Source organism: Coturnix japonica, chromosome 8 (assembly GCF_001577835.2).
Source record: "Coturnix japonica isolate 7356 chromosome 8, Coturnix japonica 2.1, whole genome shotgun sequence".
In the NCBI taxonomy this organism is placed as follows: domain Eukaryota; kingdom Metazoa; phylum Chordata; class Aves; order Galliformes; family Phasianidae; genus Coturnix; species Coturnix japonica.
Genome location: NC_029523.1, coordinates 24,664,385 through 24,679,211, shown reverse-complemented (window position 1 = coordinate 24,679,211; position 14,827 = coordinate 24,664,385). Strand labels below are relative to the sequence as shown.

General features: G+C 43.3%; 1 protein-coding gene across 6 annotated transcripts in view; it reads right to left on the bottom strand.

Annotated features, from left to right (window-relative positions):
* PATJ (PATJ crumbs cell polarity complex component) overlaps positions 1-14,827 on the bottom strand; it is a 137,085-nt gene that overhangs the window by 5,726 nt on the left and 116,532 nt on the right. For 5 of the 6 annotated variants that reach the window (XM_015870723.1, XM_015870720.1, XM_015870718.1 and 2 more), the window contains exons 35-43: positions 14,214-14,297; positions 12,161-12,354; positions 10,013-10,160; positions 9,123-9,209; positions 6,354-6,471; positions 4,864-4,904; positions 4,470-4,592; positions 3,302-3,406; positions 223-326 (exon numbers count right to left, since the gene is read on the bottom strand). In XM_015870723.1, the coding sequence (XP_015726209.1) occupies positions 223-326; positions 3,302-3,406; positions 4,470-4,592; positions 4,864-4,904; positions 6,354-6,471; positions 9,123-9,209; positions 10,013-10,160; positions 12,161-12,354; positions 14,214-14,297 (1,004 nt within the window). The remainder of the gene's footprint in view (positions 1-222; positions 327-3,301; positions 3,407-4,469; positions 4,593-4,863; positions 4,905-6,353; positions 6,472-9,122; positions 9,210-10,012; positions 10,161-12,160; positions 12,355-14,213; positions 14,298-14,827) is intronic. The other variant, XM_015870722.1, reaches the window with a different exon arrangement.

Genomic DNA, 14,827 nt, shown 5'->3' with positions numbered 1-14,827 from the left:
GTTTGGAAGTACATTTCATCCTTATTTAGACAATCAGTATTTGTTACCAGGTAAAGATGGACACAGATCTGTGATCAGATTGGAGAAGATCACAGCTACCATTTTAAAGGTGATGTAAATGAGAGAGAAAAGGAACGGGAAGAGGCCTCTTTCACCACCCTAGGCTTTTCCCTTGCATGGGGCATAGAAATATATCTGTTACACACACTAATACAAACTTACTCGGGATCTTCAGAAGCACGCTCAGAAGAAGAGTTGACATTACATCCTGCAGACATGCTCTCCAGTTGGGTAGCGATGGCACTGATGTTGGTATCAGCCACAACCTGAACAGGAGAAGGCAATGAAGTACTCTGTGTGCTCACTTCATGCTAAAACACTTAGATAATTACATGGAAAACAGCTAATATCAAATTTCAAACACAAGTCCTATACTCTCTAACTTCCTACTCCTTCAACATTTTCAAGTAATAGTGTTAAAAATGACTATTAATAACTAACCCATCTACCTGGGGGTCAAACACTGACTTTGCTCTGTAGCTTTCTATTGCATTTACAGAACTAGCATTCAGGTGCTGAGCACGATAGAAAACCAGCTGCAGATGTACCGAGAGCAGCGACCTGAACACTGAGGGCTGGGTTTTGCTGTTCATTGAGCTCAGCCCCACTGGGAAATAGCTTGCAGGACACAGGACCAATGGGACTCATGAGAGACAGCAAGAAGACCCATTCCAAATCTTTTTTTCCCCAACCTTTCACTGTAAGTTGATTTTCTATTCTTTGATTTTTTGGGAAAACATTTGAGGAAACCATTTAGAATCATTTGGGATTTTAAGTATCCACAGCTAGAAGGACAATTAGCTAAGGTCTGCCTGCAGCAGTTATCCCATAACTCCATCTCCATCTGACAATCTACGCGATACTCATCTCTGCTTGATGTCTATTGTACAGGAGCTTGGCTCATTGACAATGACAAATACCCACTAAGTTCCTGTACGTCCTCTAGCTATCTGCGGCCTTATTTTATCAAAATTAACACCTGCTTTTCCCATTCCTTGCTGGGATCAGAGCTAAAGGGAAACATACCTTTCTTAAACAACAACAAAAAAACGCATTTCATAAATCCATCGTTCTAAATGAATGCTCACAATTCCTCCCCGATACCGTTTCTGCCTTTCTAATCACTTGGAGCCTAGAGAGGGTGGCAGCGTTGTCTAGGAATAAAGCTTAGCACTTGTGCAAATTTCGCATCTCAGGTTCAGTGATGGGGTCCCACAGAGGCGGCGGCTGCACCTGGCTCAGGCAGCAGAGGCACTGAAGCTTTCCTTCCCGACGCAGTAGAGGAAAGAGTGCCAGCCAGTATTTGCCGTATTTCGTTGTTAAATAAAACAGGGTAAAATAAATCTATATTCAAAAAATCTTCAGTTGGCAGTAAGAACGTATCAGAGTTCAACAACCTTGTAAAAAAACAACTCCCCTTATCTCATTACTACACCTGCCGAAAAGAAATTAAATTAAACCAAAGCATCAAAACAGCCGGAAGGGATGATTGTTCCCCTGAGACCCTAATCTCCCATTTGCAAACAGCATTTGCAAACTCCTTTACCATCCTTCCCAGGACGTACCCATAATAAGCCTTTCCACACCACTGAACGCAATTATCTGACCTTTCAAAGCAGTTTGCCATGAAGTGGTCTAACCTGATAATAAATAGAATTACTTAATGACACATCAGTCACGATTATCACATTGATAGGATTATTCCATTTAGATTGTGCTCATCGAAAAGCCGCCCGGCAATTGAGAAGTACCTGCAGTTGGCACATGGTGCAAACACAGCATCCTACTTACAGCACGGCTGCTGCACTACTCTACTGCTGCTGCTAAAATACAGCCTCCCATCACTGATTTTTGACAGAGGAAAACAGACCCTATTCTATCAGAGAAAAGAACGGTATCATCTGTAAAAGTATTCAACACATTTTGAGCTAGACGGCAGAAATGTGGAAGAAAAACTGTCAGCTGACAAAAGCCAAGACGTTTCCAGAACAACCTCTTTGTTTATGCGAGCGAACAACTGACAGCGTGCTTCATCAGGAATATTTTTAAATACATGATGAGGTGGAATACGCTGTATTACAGCTTTCAAGATTAGCAATTTTGGGTTCCGCTGCAAGCTTTCATTTTCTATTCAGGGAATACTGTTGACATGAAAAGTGAAATTACTCAACGTTAGTAACAATATGATAACTATAATTTAACAGAAAATCCTCAGCTGGTGTATATCTGGGTAGTTCCTTTGACTTCAATGGAACTACACAAATACACCATCTGCTCTGGAACTGGCTCATCACTTACCAGGTCAGCAGTTCATGGACAGACAAAGAATAAGCAGTCTAAGTTTATTATCATTCCATTTTTCTTTCTTTGTTTGTTTTTTTTTCCTCCTCTCTCACATTTTTCTATATTTTTTTATAGCCACATTTATGCTGTAATGAAAGCAAGAAGCCTGCGACAATCCCTCAAGATGCGTTCAAACCCAACATGCTGCGATGATAAAATTACAGTAGATTCTACTCTTCAGCTTGTTTTCCAGTTGTTACAATAATTTGGCATTTTAAATTCTCCCTGGCACGTATTTCTCCAGTTTCTTTGCGTAAACATAAAACTACACTCAAGATGAACACGCTGGCAAGCAGCAATCAGAACCCAAGTGGCAGAACACAGCTTCCTTTCAGCAAGCAAATACGTGCAGCAGTGATAAACCCCTTCTTCTCCCTCAAGTGTTATTGTAGACTATATATAGAATATGTGTATAGAATCGTAGATAGTTTTAGATGGCACCATGTTAATGACGATGCTATCATTTTTGCTGATTGCTGTTAGCATCCTTTCTTCTCTCCCCTTCAAGAACAAGAAAACCAGCAATGCAGACAGTGTGGTCACAGTCCAGTAGCATGCATGCACACATAACAGACACAGTTTCTTGTTCTTAGCTAACTTCAAATTAAAAAAAAAACACAATAAAAACTTGGAAGCTTGTTGATTTACCACGTATAGCAACAAGTTATTCTGTTCTCTTTGTTACGCTTTTATATAACGGTGCTCACAGTCTGTACAAGTGGCAATAAAGAATTTTTTGAATGAAAATTATTTCTTGCTTTCATTCTGTGTAATTCCCATCAGCAAGCACCCTGCAATTCTGTGATGCCTTGTGCCAGTGATGCTGAGGGTGTTTTTTTTTTCCCCAAATGCCATTTATCTACCCTCATGCAGCTGCATGTTCCATTTATCACCATACCTGCAGGATAATGCTCCCATAAGCATTCTTTAGTAGATTAACAGCATCTGCATGAGACAGCCCATCCAAAGGTTGCCCATTAAGACTGACAATCCGATCTCCAACCTAAAAGTACAACAGTAATGGAAAATTACTAGCATTAAGGAAAATTAAAATTAAGAATGCTTAAAATTCCCCATGAACTTGGCACTGCACAGTCATGCTTCTCTCTTGCAGGATCGTTTCTGTGAGAATCCTACACTGCTAGCGATCATTTACCATTCATCAGAGGGAGCAAAACACAGAATTTGCTTTTAAATAACAATGAGATCAGAGAAACAAAGGTGGGCTGTATCCTACTGTTTCCATTTGCAAACAGACAGGGTAAGATGGACTGCTTTTCTCCCATCCAAAAAGGATTCATGGGTGTCGATACGTGAAGACAAGTTCGTGTTCTCATAGATTATGTAAGCACAAGATGAAAGCAGACACTTCTGGTATTAACCTAATTAACCAACATTATTTCTTCTCTTTATGCTGATCAGCTGATCCTGACCTTGACACTTAGTGCTATTATGTATTTCCATTAGAGACAGAGAACAAACATAGAAGTAGTCACAATAGTGAATCTCATGGGCCAAAGTTTTCCTGTTCATCTGCATAATAAATTCCTTTCAGTACTCCTTATTCCCTGAAACTCCCAAACTGATAAATGATCACTGTGGTCATTCCTAAAAATCCACATGAATCTGATGCAACTATTTTATGTTTGCAATTCTTTATAAGGCCCTTGGCATCAAACAAACAACCTCTAGTCTGGTTTCTGCCTTGTTTGAGCTCTAACTGAGGCCCAGCCTGCAGTCTCCAGAATGCCTGTGGTTTCTAGACAGCTTTCTGCTGCTTTCTCCCACTGCAGAGTTTCCAGTTTATTTCTTTTTGCTCAAACAGACTCAAAGACTACTTACAAATGTTCTTTTCCTTAATGTTTCTCTTGCACGTAAGCAATCACTGCAGTTGTCTCGAGTTGCAATAAAGTCAAAAGGGGAAGATGTGGGCAGGGCTTGTTAGTTTGTTTTAAAAAAGAGACAGGGGTAGTCTATGGCATAAACAGAAGTGCCTGAGGCTCCTTCTCTGAGAAAGACACACACAGAAGATGGAAAAGAAAGCACTGAGGGACACTTCTACTCACTCTGAGTCTTTGGGTCCGTGCTGCCACACCACTGGCCTGAATCATAGCAATGAAGATGGGAATATCTCCCAATGGACTCCCCTTCCCTCCTGCTATGCTGATACCAAGAGCATCATTTGGTCCCTAAAACAAAGCAAAAAAGCATTTGTGATTGGAGCCACTAAGAGAGGCCAACGTTTAGGGTACAGGAATAATAACCCATTTGATTTATGTGTCATGGTGAAAATAACAGATAGGTTTGACATGCACACGCACCCCCCCACACACAGGAATACATTCAAGAGCCTATTGCAAACATAAATAATGCAATTTTGCTTCTAAGGAACACTACAAAAATTAACAACTTCAGTCTAAGGTGTCAGCTTTTTGAATTGATAGAAAATAACTCACTGACCCTTGTTATCTCCACAGTCCTTGGGCCCGTATCTGCTCCTACTAATAAAGAAACAAACAATTAGCTCCTGTAATTAAGAGATAATATAATTAAGAGATAACGCTGTCAAGTGACAATGGTCCCTTGCTGCCTAGTCAGAGTTATCACCAAGCAGAAGCAGAGCCTTCCTGTGCCAAATCAGGCAGCACTGCTCACTTGAGGAGGACGGGATTTCTGCTTCACCCAGAGATGAATACGGATGCAATCACTCCGCCTGACGGGTGCTGCTGTGATGCTCTTTGTAGCACAGCCACTGCTTACTACAGTCCATTGAATAGCACCACTCTGCCGGCCCCAAGAAAAGCCCTATTGTGCATTTCACTCAATTAAAGATTGCCTTATTATTCATAAATCACGGTGTCTCCACCACAAAGGGTAGGACACACAGACTGTGGAGGTTCCATTGATTTCCTGTTCTAATTTGTGCTGTATTAGTAAATAATAGACAGCCAGGAAGTCTGGCTGGCATATATCTAGCCACAGGACATTTAGAAGTACTCAAAACATTCAGGGGGAAAAAATTAAATAAAAAAGAGAAAGAAGAAAAAAAAGATGCTGAAAGGAATCATTTGAACTGGGACTAAACAGCCTAAAAGCTTATGGTGTAGTTCTAGGCTCTGCTATAATAATCCCTGATTGTACCAGCTTTAATTAAACTACCTTAAGAACCTTTTAGGAGGCAGGCAGCATTAGCCTCTTTCAGAAGTTAACGATTCCCATTAACATACAGCAGCATTTCCTACCGCTGCGCACACTGCTTGTGCTGATACCTGCTATGAGCACACAGGATGAGTGCACAAGGTCTGGCACTGCAGCCCCAGAAATGCTGCATCAGGGCATGCACACGTGGGCCCTTCCAAAACACATCAGGATGGCTGCCCCAAAAGCCAGACACTCCTTCTTGAGTGCATGTGAACGGCAAGAAAAAACGACTTCTGCCCACGGTCAGGCACAAACACAGGTTGTTATGGGTCTCTGACATGGGTCAGAGCACACAAATGCACAGTTCCTCGTCAAGTTGCTGCAGGTTGCAGATTCAGCACATGCTAAATGTGTGAACTGCAATCTGGGCATTGTGACTTTCTCATTACAAAACACCCTTTTATGCGCTCAAGAGCAACAAAGATATAAATGAAGTGGTGGCAGCTTTATTCCCTGAGAAAACTTGTTCTAATACAAGAACCTTGCCTGTGCTAAGCCTCCAACAAGGGCGCCGGGGAATAGCGGGGCGCAGGAATCCTGCATTTAAAATAGAGGAGCCATTACTCTTCTACTAGATGTAAAAATAATGCCATGTGCTGGAAAGTGTTACAGGTCTTAAAACATCAGTGGTATGTCTTTGGGGAGGTTGCACAGGAAAATCAGACTCAGGTATTCAATGCTGCTATTAAACCAGCACAAAAATAAAGGAGCTGTGCAAGAAACAAGCAACGAATCTGTCCAGCTCATACCTGAGTTTCTCTGAGACACATCTGCTGAAGATCTTCTTGTGCTGACAAAGTTCTGCAAGGTAGAGAGGACCGGAGCGAGCGCGGGGTGGAAGTGGCTGTGGGTGCTCTGTTGGTTCACCTGAAATTAAACACAAATCAGAAATTGAGAGTCAAACCCAAACATTAAATACCAGCCAGCTCCTGCAACATACGGCTGCAGCTGTGTTCTGTGCGAAAATATTTCAGGCTGGAAATACCACATTGGCCACACGAGTGGAAACCCCTGACTTCATTTCCAGAGATGGAACCTACCAAATCTGCCCCTGCATTGTGGGCATGTGTGCAGAGCAGCTCACAGTACTACAGGACTGGACTCCATTTCAGCATATACACCTGATGTGTACATTGTTCGGATCTGTTTTTGGGAGGCTTTCTGGGTTGAACCAGATGACCTGCAAACCAACCTCAACCATTCTGTGGTTTGATGCAGAGGTCATGAAGGAGCAGGATGAACCTCCTGCAGTGCTTATCGCCAGCTGGCCTCCAAACCTGAGGATGAATGCTGTGGGCATCTTTGGATCTGAATGCTGTAGGCATCATGATGGACCCACAGACACTTCCCTGTTAGCTGAGCGTACACCAGGCACCCGGCAGGAGACCTGGCAGCTCCTCTCAGACAGTGGGGATGATTCCCATACGGTTATCTACAGGCTTTCCTACTGTAGCTGAACATTTTGTGTGATTAGAAGGCCCTGGAACTAGCCCTGCTCCTTTCACTTGACATAGACACTTCCAGAAAAGCAGTCCAGGTGCAGGACAAGACACCCGTGTCTTATAGCCAACAGGAGGCACAACCTGCTGGGCAGCTGCTTGTGTGCGCTCTCAGTTCTGTGCCATTCATTTCCAGCACTATTTTTCCTTCTCTGTCCTTATCTTCAGACTGCCCCTCAGAAGAAACATCATTATCAATTTAGGAAATGCGTCTGAACAACAGGTTTCACTAAAACCAGACACAAAACAAAGAGCTGAGCTCTCCCTTTAAATGCATTAGGCGGCGAATCAAAAGCCCTGGCAGCATTCATCCCAACTGACCAGCGTGCAGCTGTCAGTGACGAACAACAGGCAGAGCACAATTTCCACGTCTCGTTCCCGATTCATGGGTCAGTTAACACAATTTGCAAAGCGCGTGAAAGAAATCACTGTCCTGCACCACGAGCCTTATGTTTCTGCTGTTAAAGGTATGCAACGGACCAGAAAAAAGCCAAGTGAGGACAAAAGTTCGGGATGCTCTTGCCCAGCGGGCTCTGAAGCATTGCTCACAGTTGTGCAAATCATTCAAGTTGATTCTCCATATTATCTGCCAAGAGTTTTATAACTCTTGGAACTGTTTTGCTGAGAAACATCCACTCAGTTTTCCAAATCCCCAAGTCACTTTGGAACACTGAGATGGAGGCCCTCAAACGACTCTGCATGAAGAACAGCAATCAAGACTTAACATGAAGAAATACAGAAATTAACAGGTTCTCGAGAAAGCCTGGTATGGTGCAAAAGAAAGGGGATGACATCGCTAGCATTTAAACTTACTTTCTACCCAGAATCATGGAAGATATTATCATATCTCACTTCAGCTCTGAGCATTAATTAACAGCATGTAGTAACTTTTAACCATCACCTTTTGTTTACGTTGCTCTTGTTGTTAGTACAACTATACCAAGTAATAATCATGATTCCTGCCTTTACTTAATCCAATCGCTCTCATTTTCTTCTGTTGTTCCATCTTCCCTTGCCTGCTGCATGCACTGCTGATGTTTCTCTAGTGGCATTTAGGCACACCTTTAAAGCTGGGCTTGGCACACCTAGCTGTGAGCTCCTCAGCCCTTCCTGACACATACCCACACACACAGCAGAATGGGTCACCACCAGCTTTTATAATATATATTCTTTCCTTGAAGTTATTCCTGTTCTAACTTACGTCCCTAAGCCTCCTATTACTTCTTTTTGCTGTTTCCAGGCCATTCTTTTAGCATTTTGATCCCAGCAGCGTGCTGTGCAGAAGGAGGCCACCAGGAATGCCCCCTCGTACAGACAGGGGGCAAAATACCCCATGGAATTACACTGCTGTGAGCCACAGCTTGCCTGTCTCTGGGACGTTCCCAGCTACCAGCAAAGCAGCTGGTCTTCAGCAGGAGAATCCATTTTAAGAAGTTTTCCAAGTCATCTTTCTCTTGCTGTAGACTTTAATACTAATAGTATCAATGTCTGAGCGGATTAGGGGAAGTGAGGAGAGGGGGAAAGCCCGGCACTGATTGAAAAATGAATTGTTGTCCTCGCTTCAGGTAAAAAGCAAGTGAAGCAGGAAATTGCTCTGTGTTTTCTTTGAGAGGAAAGCAGCTCTCGTGTGGTTCTGCCCCAAGATAGGCAAAGATACAGTTCAGTTTCATTAACTCATTTTGATTGACAAAACAGCTGCAGAAAAGGCATTCAGCATTTTCTGCAAGTCTAAAAAATTTCTGGGTGTTGGTGTTTGAGGAAGATATTACACATTTTTGGTATGTCTCAAAAAAAACCAAACAAACCAAAAACGCCCTCCTCTAACAAACAAAAGAATCATTAACCAATTATTCCACTTATTCAGCATTACAGCACAATGCTTTCTTTTCAGCTGAGTGATAAAGTATTTTGTTACACACTCTCAGCAGCGAATGTCTATGGAAGAACAGAGCCTCACGGACACCCCTTGCACACTGCTGCTGTTCCTTGCCCTTCACATGACATGAATTTGTTACTAACCTGACTGTTCTGGGATGTTTTCCGTGATGCCAGCCATGACCCAGCTCGCAGCCTCCCCAGCTCGAGATGCACCAGGCCTTGGGCACACTTGGGAAAAAGAACCACAACATACAGCATTTAAGTCGATATAGGATATTTCATGCTCTCCTGGAGAGAATTATGTTCATATTCAGCATCACAGAACCATGAAGAAAACCACAATGTACTGAATGCTTGAAACATTCGTATTTCCATTTCAAGTGTATCAGAAGTACCTGTCCCTGGATTGAGGTTTATCCGCAATGCTTAAGTCATATGAATGTTTCTGCTTGCTCCCACCCTTGGCCTCACCCTCAGTACAGGCTGACAGCCCTGGGAGCCTGATGGAGGAGCTGCCAATAGGTGCCCATGGTCAGGGCATCCTGCACCCTCTCCACCCGCTCAGACCCATAGAGCAGCCCCATGCTTTCTAATAGAGAAAGGAAAATTCTCCCAGACTGTATTAAGTATAAAACCACTCCTGTAAAGATGCTATGTTAGGAGTGGATTTAAGTTGCAGTTTTATAGCTGCAAGTTAGTATAGTGAAGCCAAAGGCATTTACTTCAGGGCAGCTCTGATTTGTACGCCTCTCAGGTTTCAAAACATTTTTCTAGCATCTGAAGTTCACAGTTGCATTTTCAAATCAAATAAATGCTACATCTCTTTGTTTCCTCATTTCATACCATTTCACTTCTAAATATACAAGAAGAAGTGATGCCGAATGGATCTCGCACAGTAATTTCAGATGAAATTCCTGTCTTTGTAATCTGTCTGAGCTGTCCTGGGTATGCACAAATAGCACTTCAGGATAATTACCTCACATGGCATCAGTAACTGCAATCCCATCTCTTAAAATGTATTATGTACTCACCTTAAGTGTAGTGGCAACAGTCTCTTGTGAGGCATTTCTCATATCCTCTCCATTAACAGACAAAATCTGATCTCCTTGAATTAATCTTCCATCTAGGTCTGCAGCTCCTCCTTTAACAATGTCAGAGATAAACACTCCACTTCCATTTCTAACAATGCAAGAAGCATATGGCTAATTACACAATCCAATATTCTTTGGGAGACCAATTTAGATTACTTGCATATAAGACACATAAAAAGAAACCTGTGAGCAGTGGAAGAACGAGTTTTACACCCCATTCAACCATTTGAGTGTAGGAAAATCTATGAGCTTTAAAATCAAGGCATGTTTTGCTACATTTTATGCTGTCTTTCCCCTTGATCTGTTAGATCTGACCATCTCATACATAAAGATTCATGAAAAATACCACTTGTACAAATAAAAAGCCAAGGATCAGTCTAAGATGGAGTTAAACCGTCCCCTGATGTGCCTGATCTGAATTACGCAGCCCTAGAAATGTATATATTTTTACATTCCCCCTAAAGGTTCAGCTTGGTTTCTCCTCTAAAAGCCTGGAGGCCCCAAACAGAGAAGCCTGCAGAAAAGACTTTTACAGTTTGCACACGAGTTATGCAGCAGAAAATCCAACCCTGCGGCTGTCTGCCTGCAGCGAGGCTTGTGAGCACAGCTGGGGGGCAGAGGAGATTTATGAGCTGCAGCCCCCACATCACGACTCCCTTGCCCACACCACAGGATCCCTCTGTGCCCAGCCCCAGCTACCAGGGCTCGCTATGGATGAGCTGGTGCAGGCTGCCAGGCACAGGGATGGCCTTTGGCATCCTGTGTGCAGCAGGACACAATGCTTTGCTGGCTGATACCTGGCTCTCGCTGGATGGACTAAGGAAATTAGGTTACTTCTAAGGTGGAAACCCCTAGATGCCAAGCAGTTGTTAGCAACAGCACTGCAACTTTTGTGCAGAAGCAATCAAGGGAGGGCCGGAGATTGCGATTACCATCTGTAGGGTAATTTACATAAGCTAAATTAATTACCCAACCCACAATCTGCTCACAGCACCTGGGTTAAGCATCACCATTCTTGGAGGAAAAAAAAATCCCAAATAAAACAAAACCCCAAAGTGCTGCAGAAACTTTACTGACCATCCGCAGTCCGGATAATGACACAATGATTTGTAATTAAGAAAATACGATTTTTTGGCAATACAGAAGAGCAACTATAAGATCTGCATGAACCAGCACTGAATGAGTGCTTGCCTGTGTCATGCTGTAAATCTCTTCTAGCAATGAAAGATTAAATCTATCAGTGCTCTAGCTCGAATGATCTAATAGCAATGGTTTAGAAATACATCAGCACAAAGTCACATTTTATTAAGCAGCTGTTACCCTCCACGGTATCTTGGATTCTGCTCTTTATTCACAGAACCACTGTCTCTAGTGCTGTATAGTCACTCATATAGCTGACAGGGATGGGGTCTCTCTCTTTACCAGGCTCCTATTTTCCACCAAAACAGGTCACTTCGAAACAGAGTACGATATAGACCTAACTAACAAATCCATTTTCAAAGGCATATCCCAGTATTTGGAAACAAAGAGGTGTTTTATCCCCATGCTGAAATCAGGACTGCCATGGTTAGGGCTCTGGCCTCAGCCACTGCTACATTAAAGCCATCAGAACATTAAGCTACCAGTTCTGCATGTGCTCACCCAGACTCACTCATTCACGAGTGAACGGTGACACACTGTTCTCAGGTTGCCCAAGGAGGCTGTGGATGCCCCATCCCTGCAGGCATTCAAGGCCAGGCTGGATGTGGCTCTGGGCAGCCTGGGTTGCTGGTTGGTGACCCTGCACACAGCAGATGATCACTGTGGTCCTTTTCAACCCAGGCCATTCTATGATTCTATGATAAAGCGAGACATGATGCTGGAGCTTTCCAGAGGGAACAGCAGCCTTTGTTGCATAGCTCAGCTTTGGCTGTAATAGAGAAGCCAGTATCACAACCCCACAACATCCTTGAAGATACTCAGATGTGCCATCTTTTTGCTTGAGGGCTTCCTTTATTTCATATTCCACTTAATGGCTACAGCTGTTTCATATGGCAAAAAGCAAGGTACTTCTTGTTTGCAGTGCATTCTGATCAGAGATGCTCTTACCGCTTTCCAGCTATGCTGAGCCCCAGTCCACGACCTGTTTTCTTCTGAATATCTACATGGAAAATCTCTAAGTTTTCTTCATCTTTGTAATGAGCTTCATCTCTATAAACAACCAACTGCACCTTCTGAGGCGTCTGTCTCAGCGCAGTGATGGCTTCTTCATGGCTGGCGTTCCGCAGATCAATCCCGTTCACCTGAAACAGAGTTTTCTTTCCTAACGACACATACAAACAATCCTTTCATCACATCCTACCCTTGTGTGACAGGAAAGATGTGTCAAACCGACACCTCTTGGCACTCTAGTTTGGTGCTCTGATCTCCTACTGAATGAGATGGTGCGCGTTGTGCTGCTGTCTAGATTAAATCCAAACCAGCAAAACATTTTGGATCCTAAGCTGTGTGGGGGTTCCATGCTGCTTTCTAAGTGCTGGAGCCTCAATGTGCGCTTACAACTTTACAAGCAGATGAAGCAGGACGTGCTCCCTTTGGTCTTCCTTTAGCTCTGCAGCCTTTATTTCCTTCCAGGCAACAGTGCTGAAGTTCCTCCCCCGTAGCTAGGTCACATCATACAGCATAAGGGCACATGGAACCAGGGTCATTAGCAATGGCCACAGTGAAGCCCCGGCAGGACACACTGGATGGTTATTTTGCTTTGTTCCAATAGGTGGCACACAAGACCACTCTTGGAGCACTAGTTTACATTTCTCTTACAATAACCTGACAACGTTTTGGTATTATCAGATGGAACAAGAAGTTCTGACTGAATGCTTAAGTACAAGAAAAAAACTATTGCAACTTGAAATCTAATCTCCTAACTTTGCCAAGCCTCACGCTAGGATACTCCTTAAAGGGTTTGCCCATATCCTGTTGATAAAACCATCTTTTCTCTGTCAATAGCAAAAAAATATCCATTTTCCAAGTCTGATTAGGATCCACAGAACCATTGCACCCTCAAGGTTGGAAAGGAGCTCCAAGATCATCCAGTCCAACCGTCCACCTACCACCAATATGTCCCCACTAAAGCACACATCCCTCAGTACAACACCTACCAATGTCTGGATGCTGTAGGAATTAGCACAGGCTGCAGCTGGTTTAACAATGCACTCTCAATACATTTACACAACAGAATCGATTTTAAGGCAAGGAAAATATTTCTCAGTATCTCTAAGTATGCCAAGTTATAACCATTTTAACTTAATTTTACATGAAGGGAATTAAACCTGTCTGTCGTCATTATGTTCTTTTGTACTAACTCAGTACACATCAGTATTATTTTCTTGACACTGGCATCTATGTGTGCTTTACACACTAATCTGAAACTAATTCAGTCATCCTTCTGCTTCATTAGTACAGCTTTTAAAAGCTGAAATAATAACAATATTACAGCACACAAACATTAGCACTTTCCTGTTTGGCCAGTGAAGAATTAATTAACCTTCCCCATTTTTATCCCCTGCCTAATTATCGTGCTCTGCTAATGCGCAGTTATTTATAAAATGAAAACAACATTCAGCCCGAACGCTAAAAAAAATATTTGTAGTGCAAGAGCTGTAAAGACGGCTCCCCAAGTACCCCTTGCTATTTTTCTAACCCTACGCACTAACGCCTTAATGGCCATGCTGGGAATTTGTCCTGAGCTGACAGCGAGACACTGCAAGCAGCTGCGCCGACCGCTGCCTGACGCAAGCTTCATGTGCAGAGCAGCCCCTCGTTCTTAACCCCTTCCCAGCTCAGCCTGCTGGCTGAAGGCAGAGCCAGGCCTTGGTGTGGGAGCAGAAGGCTGAGCAGCGCCAAGCAATTGGATGCGGCAGCTGATCCACGTTGATCGAGAGCCACCTTGTTCAATTACATTTAACGCGTTCTCAGTCGGTGTCTTCAGTTTTTATGGATATGTAAGGAAATACAAATGTGTCAGGGTGTTCTCAGTGATGGGAGAAGAGCTTTGTGTACCAACCCTACAAATGATCCCTGTTTTCCCCATGAGAAAGCTATGCTGAACCGAATGCAAATCTACACGAGACAGACACAAGAATGCACACAGAGACCTGCTTACCTCAAGGATCTGGTCTCCAGCCCACAGCCTGCCATCCCTGGCTGCCGCCCCTTCTTCATAAACTTCATGGATCACAATGGCATCCTGTAGGGACAAAGGGATGCTGAGCAATTCCTGCAACACCCCGTGTGCCACAACCCCGTGCACGCCACGTTGGAAGAGTGCTACCACCACTCAGAGACAGCTGTAAGGAAAACACCGCCATGCTCAGAACCTACAGACAGATAATACAAAGGTACAAAGGGTTTTGTTCACCACTGCAGGGGCTACTCCCAGCTACAGCTTTTTAGGCTTCTGTGGCTCCTATCAGTTTTATACATTGGCATCCAGCAGTACGTGAACTCAGTGTGAACTGGTGCATTAATACCGTCTACTTTTTATGATATAATTTAAAACCAGATTCTTTGGAGCGCTGAATGTTTTTAGGGACTTGGCATAGGTCTGTGCTTTAAGCAAGAGCTGAATGCCTTGTGGTAAATAGCGCTGGTTAAATCTGTAAGAAATGAAATCCAGAAGAAGCGAACAATGGCAAATGTTAGTTTATTACTGAGGTTGGAAAATGTAGGCAGTGGCAGATGTAGCTTCAGGGAAGGTTTCAGTGATTTAATCTTATT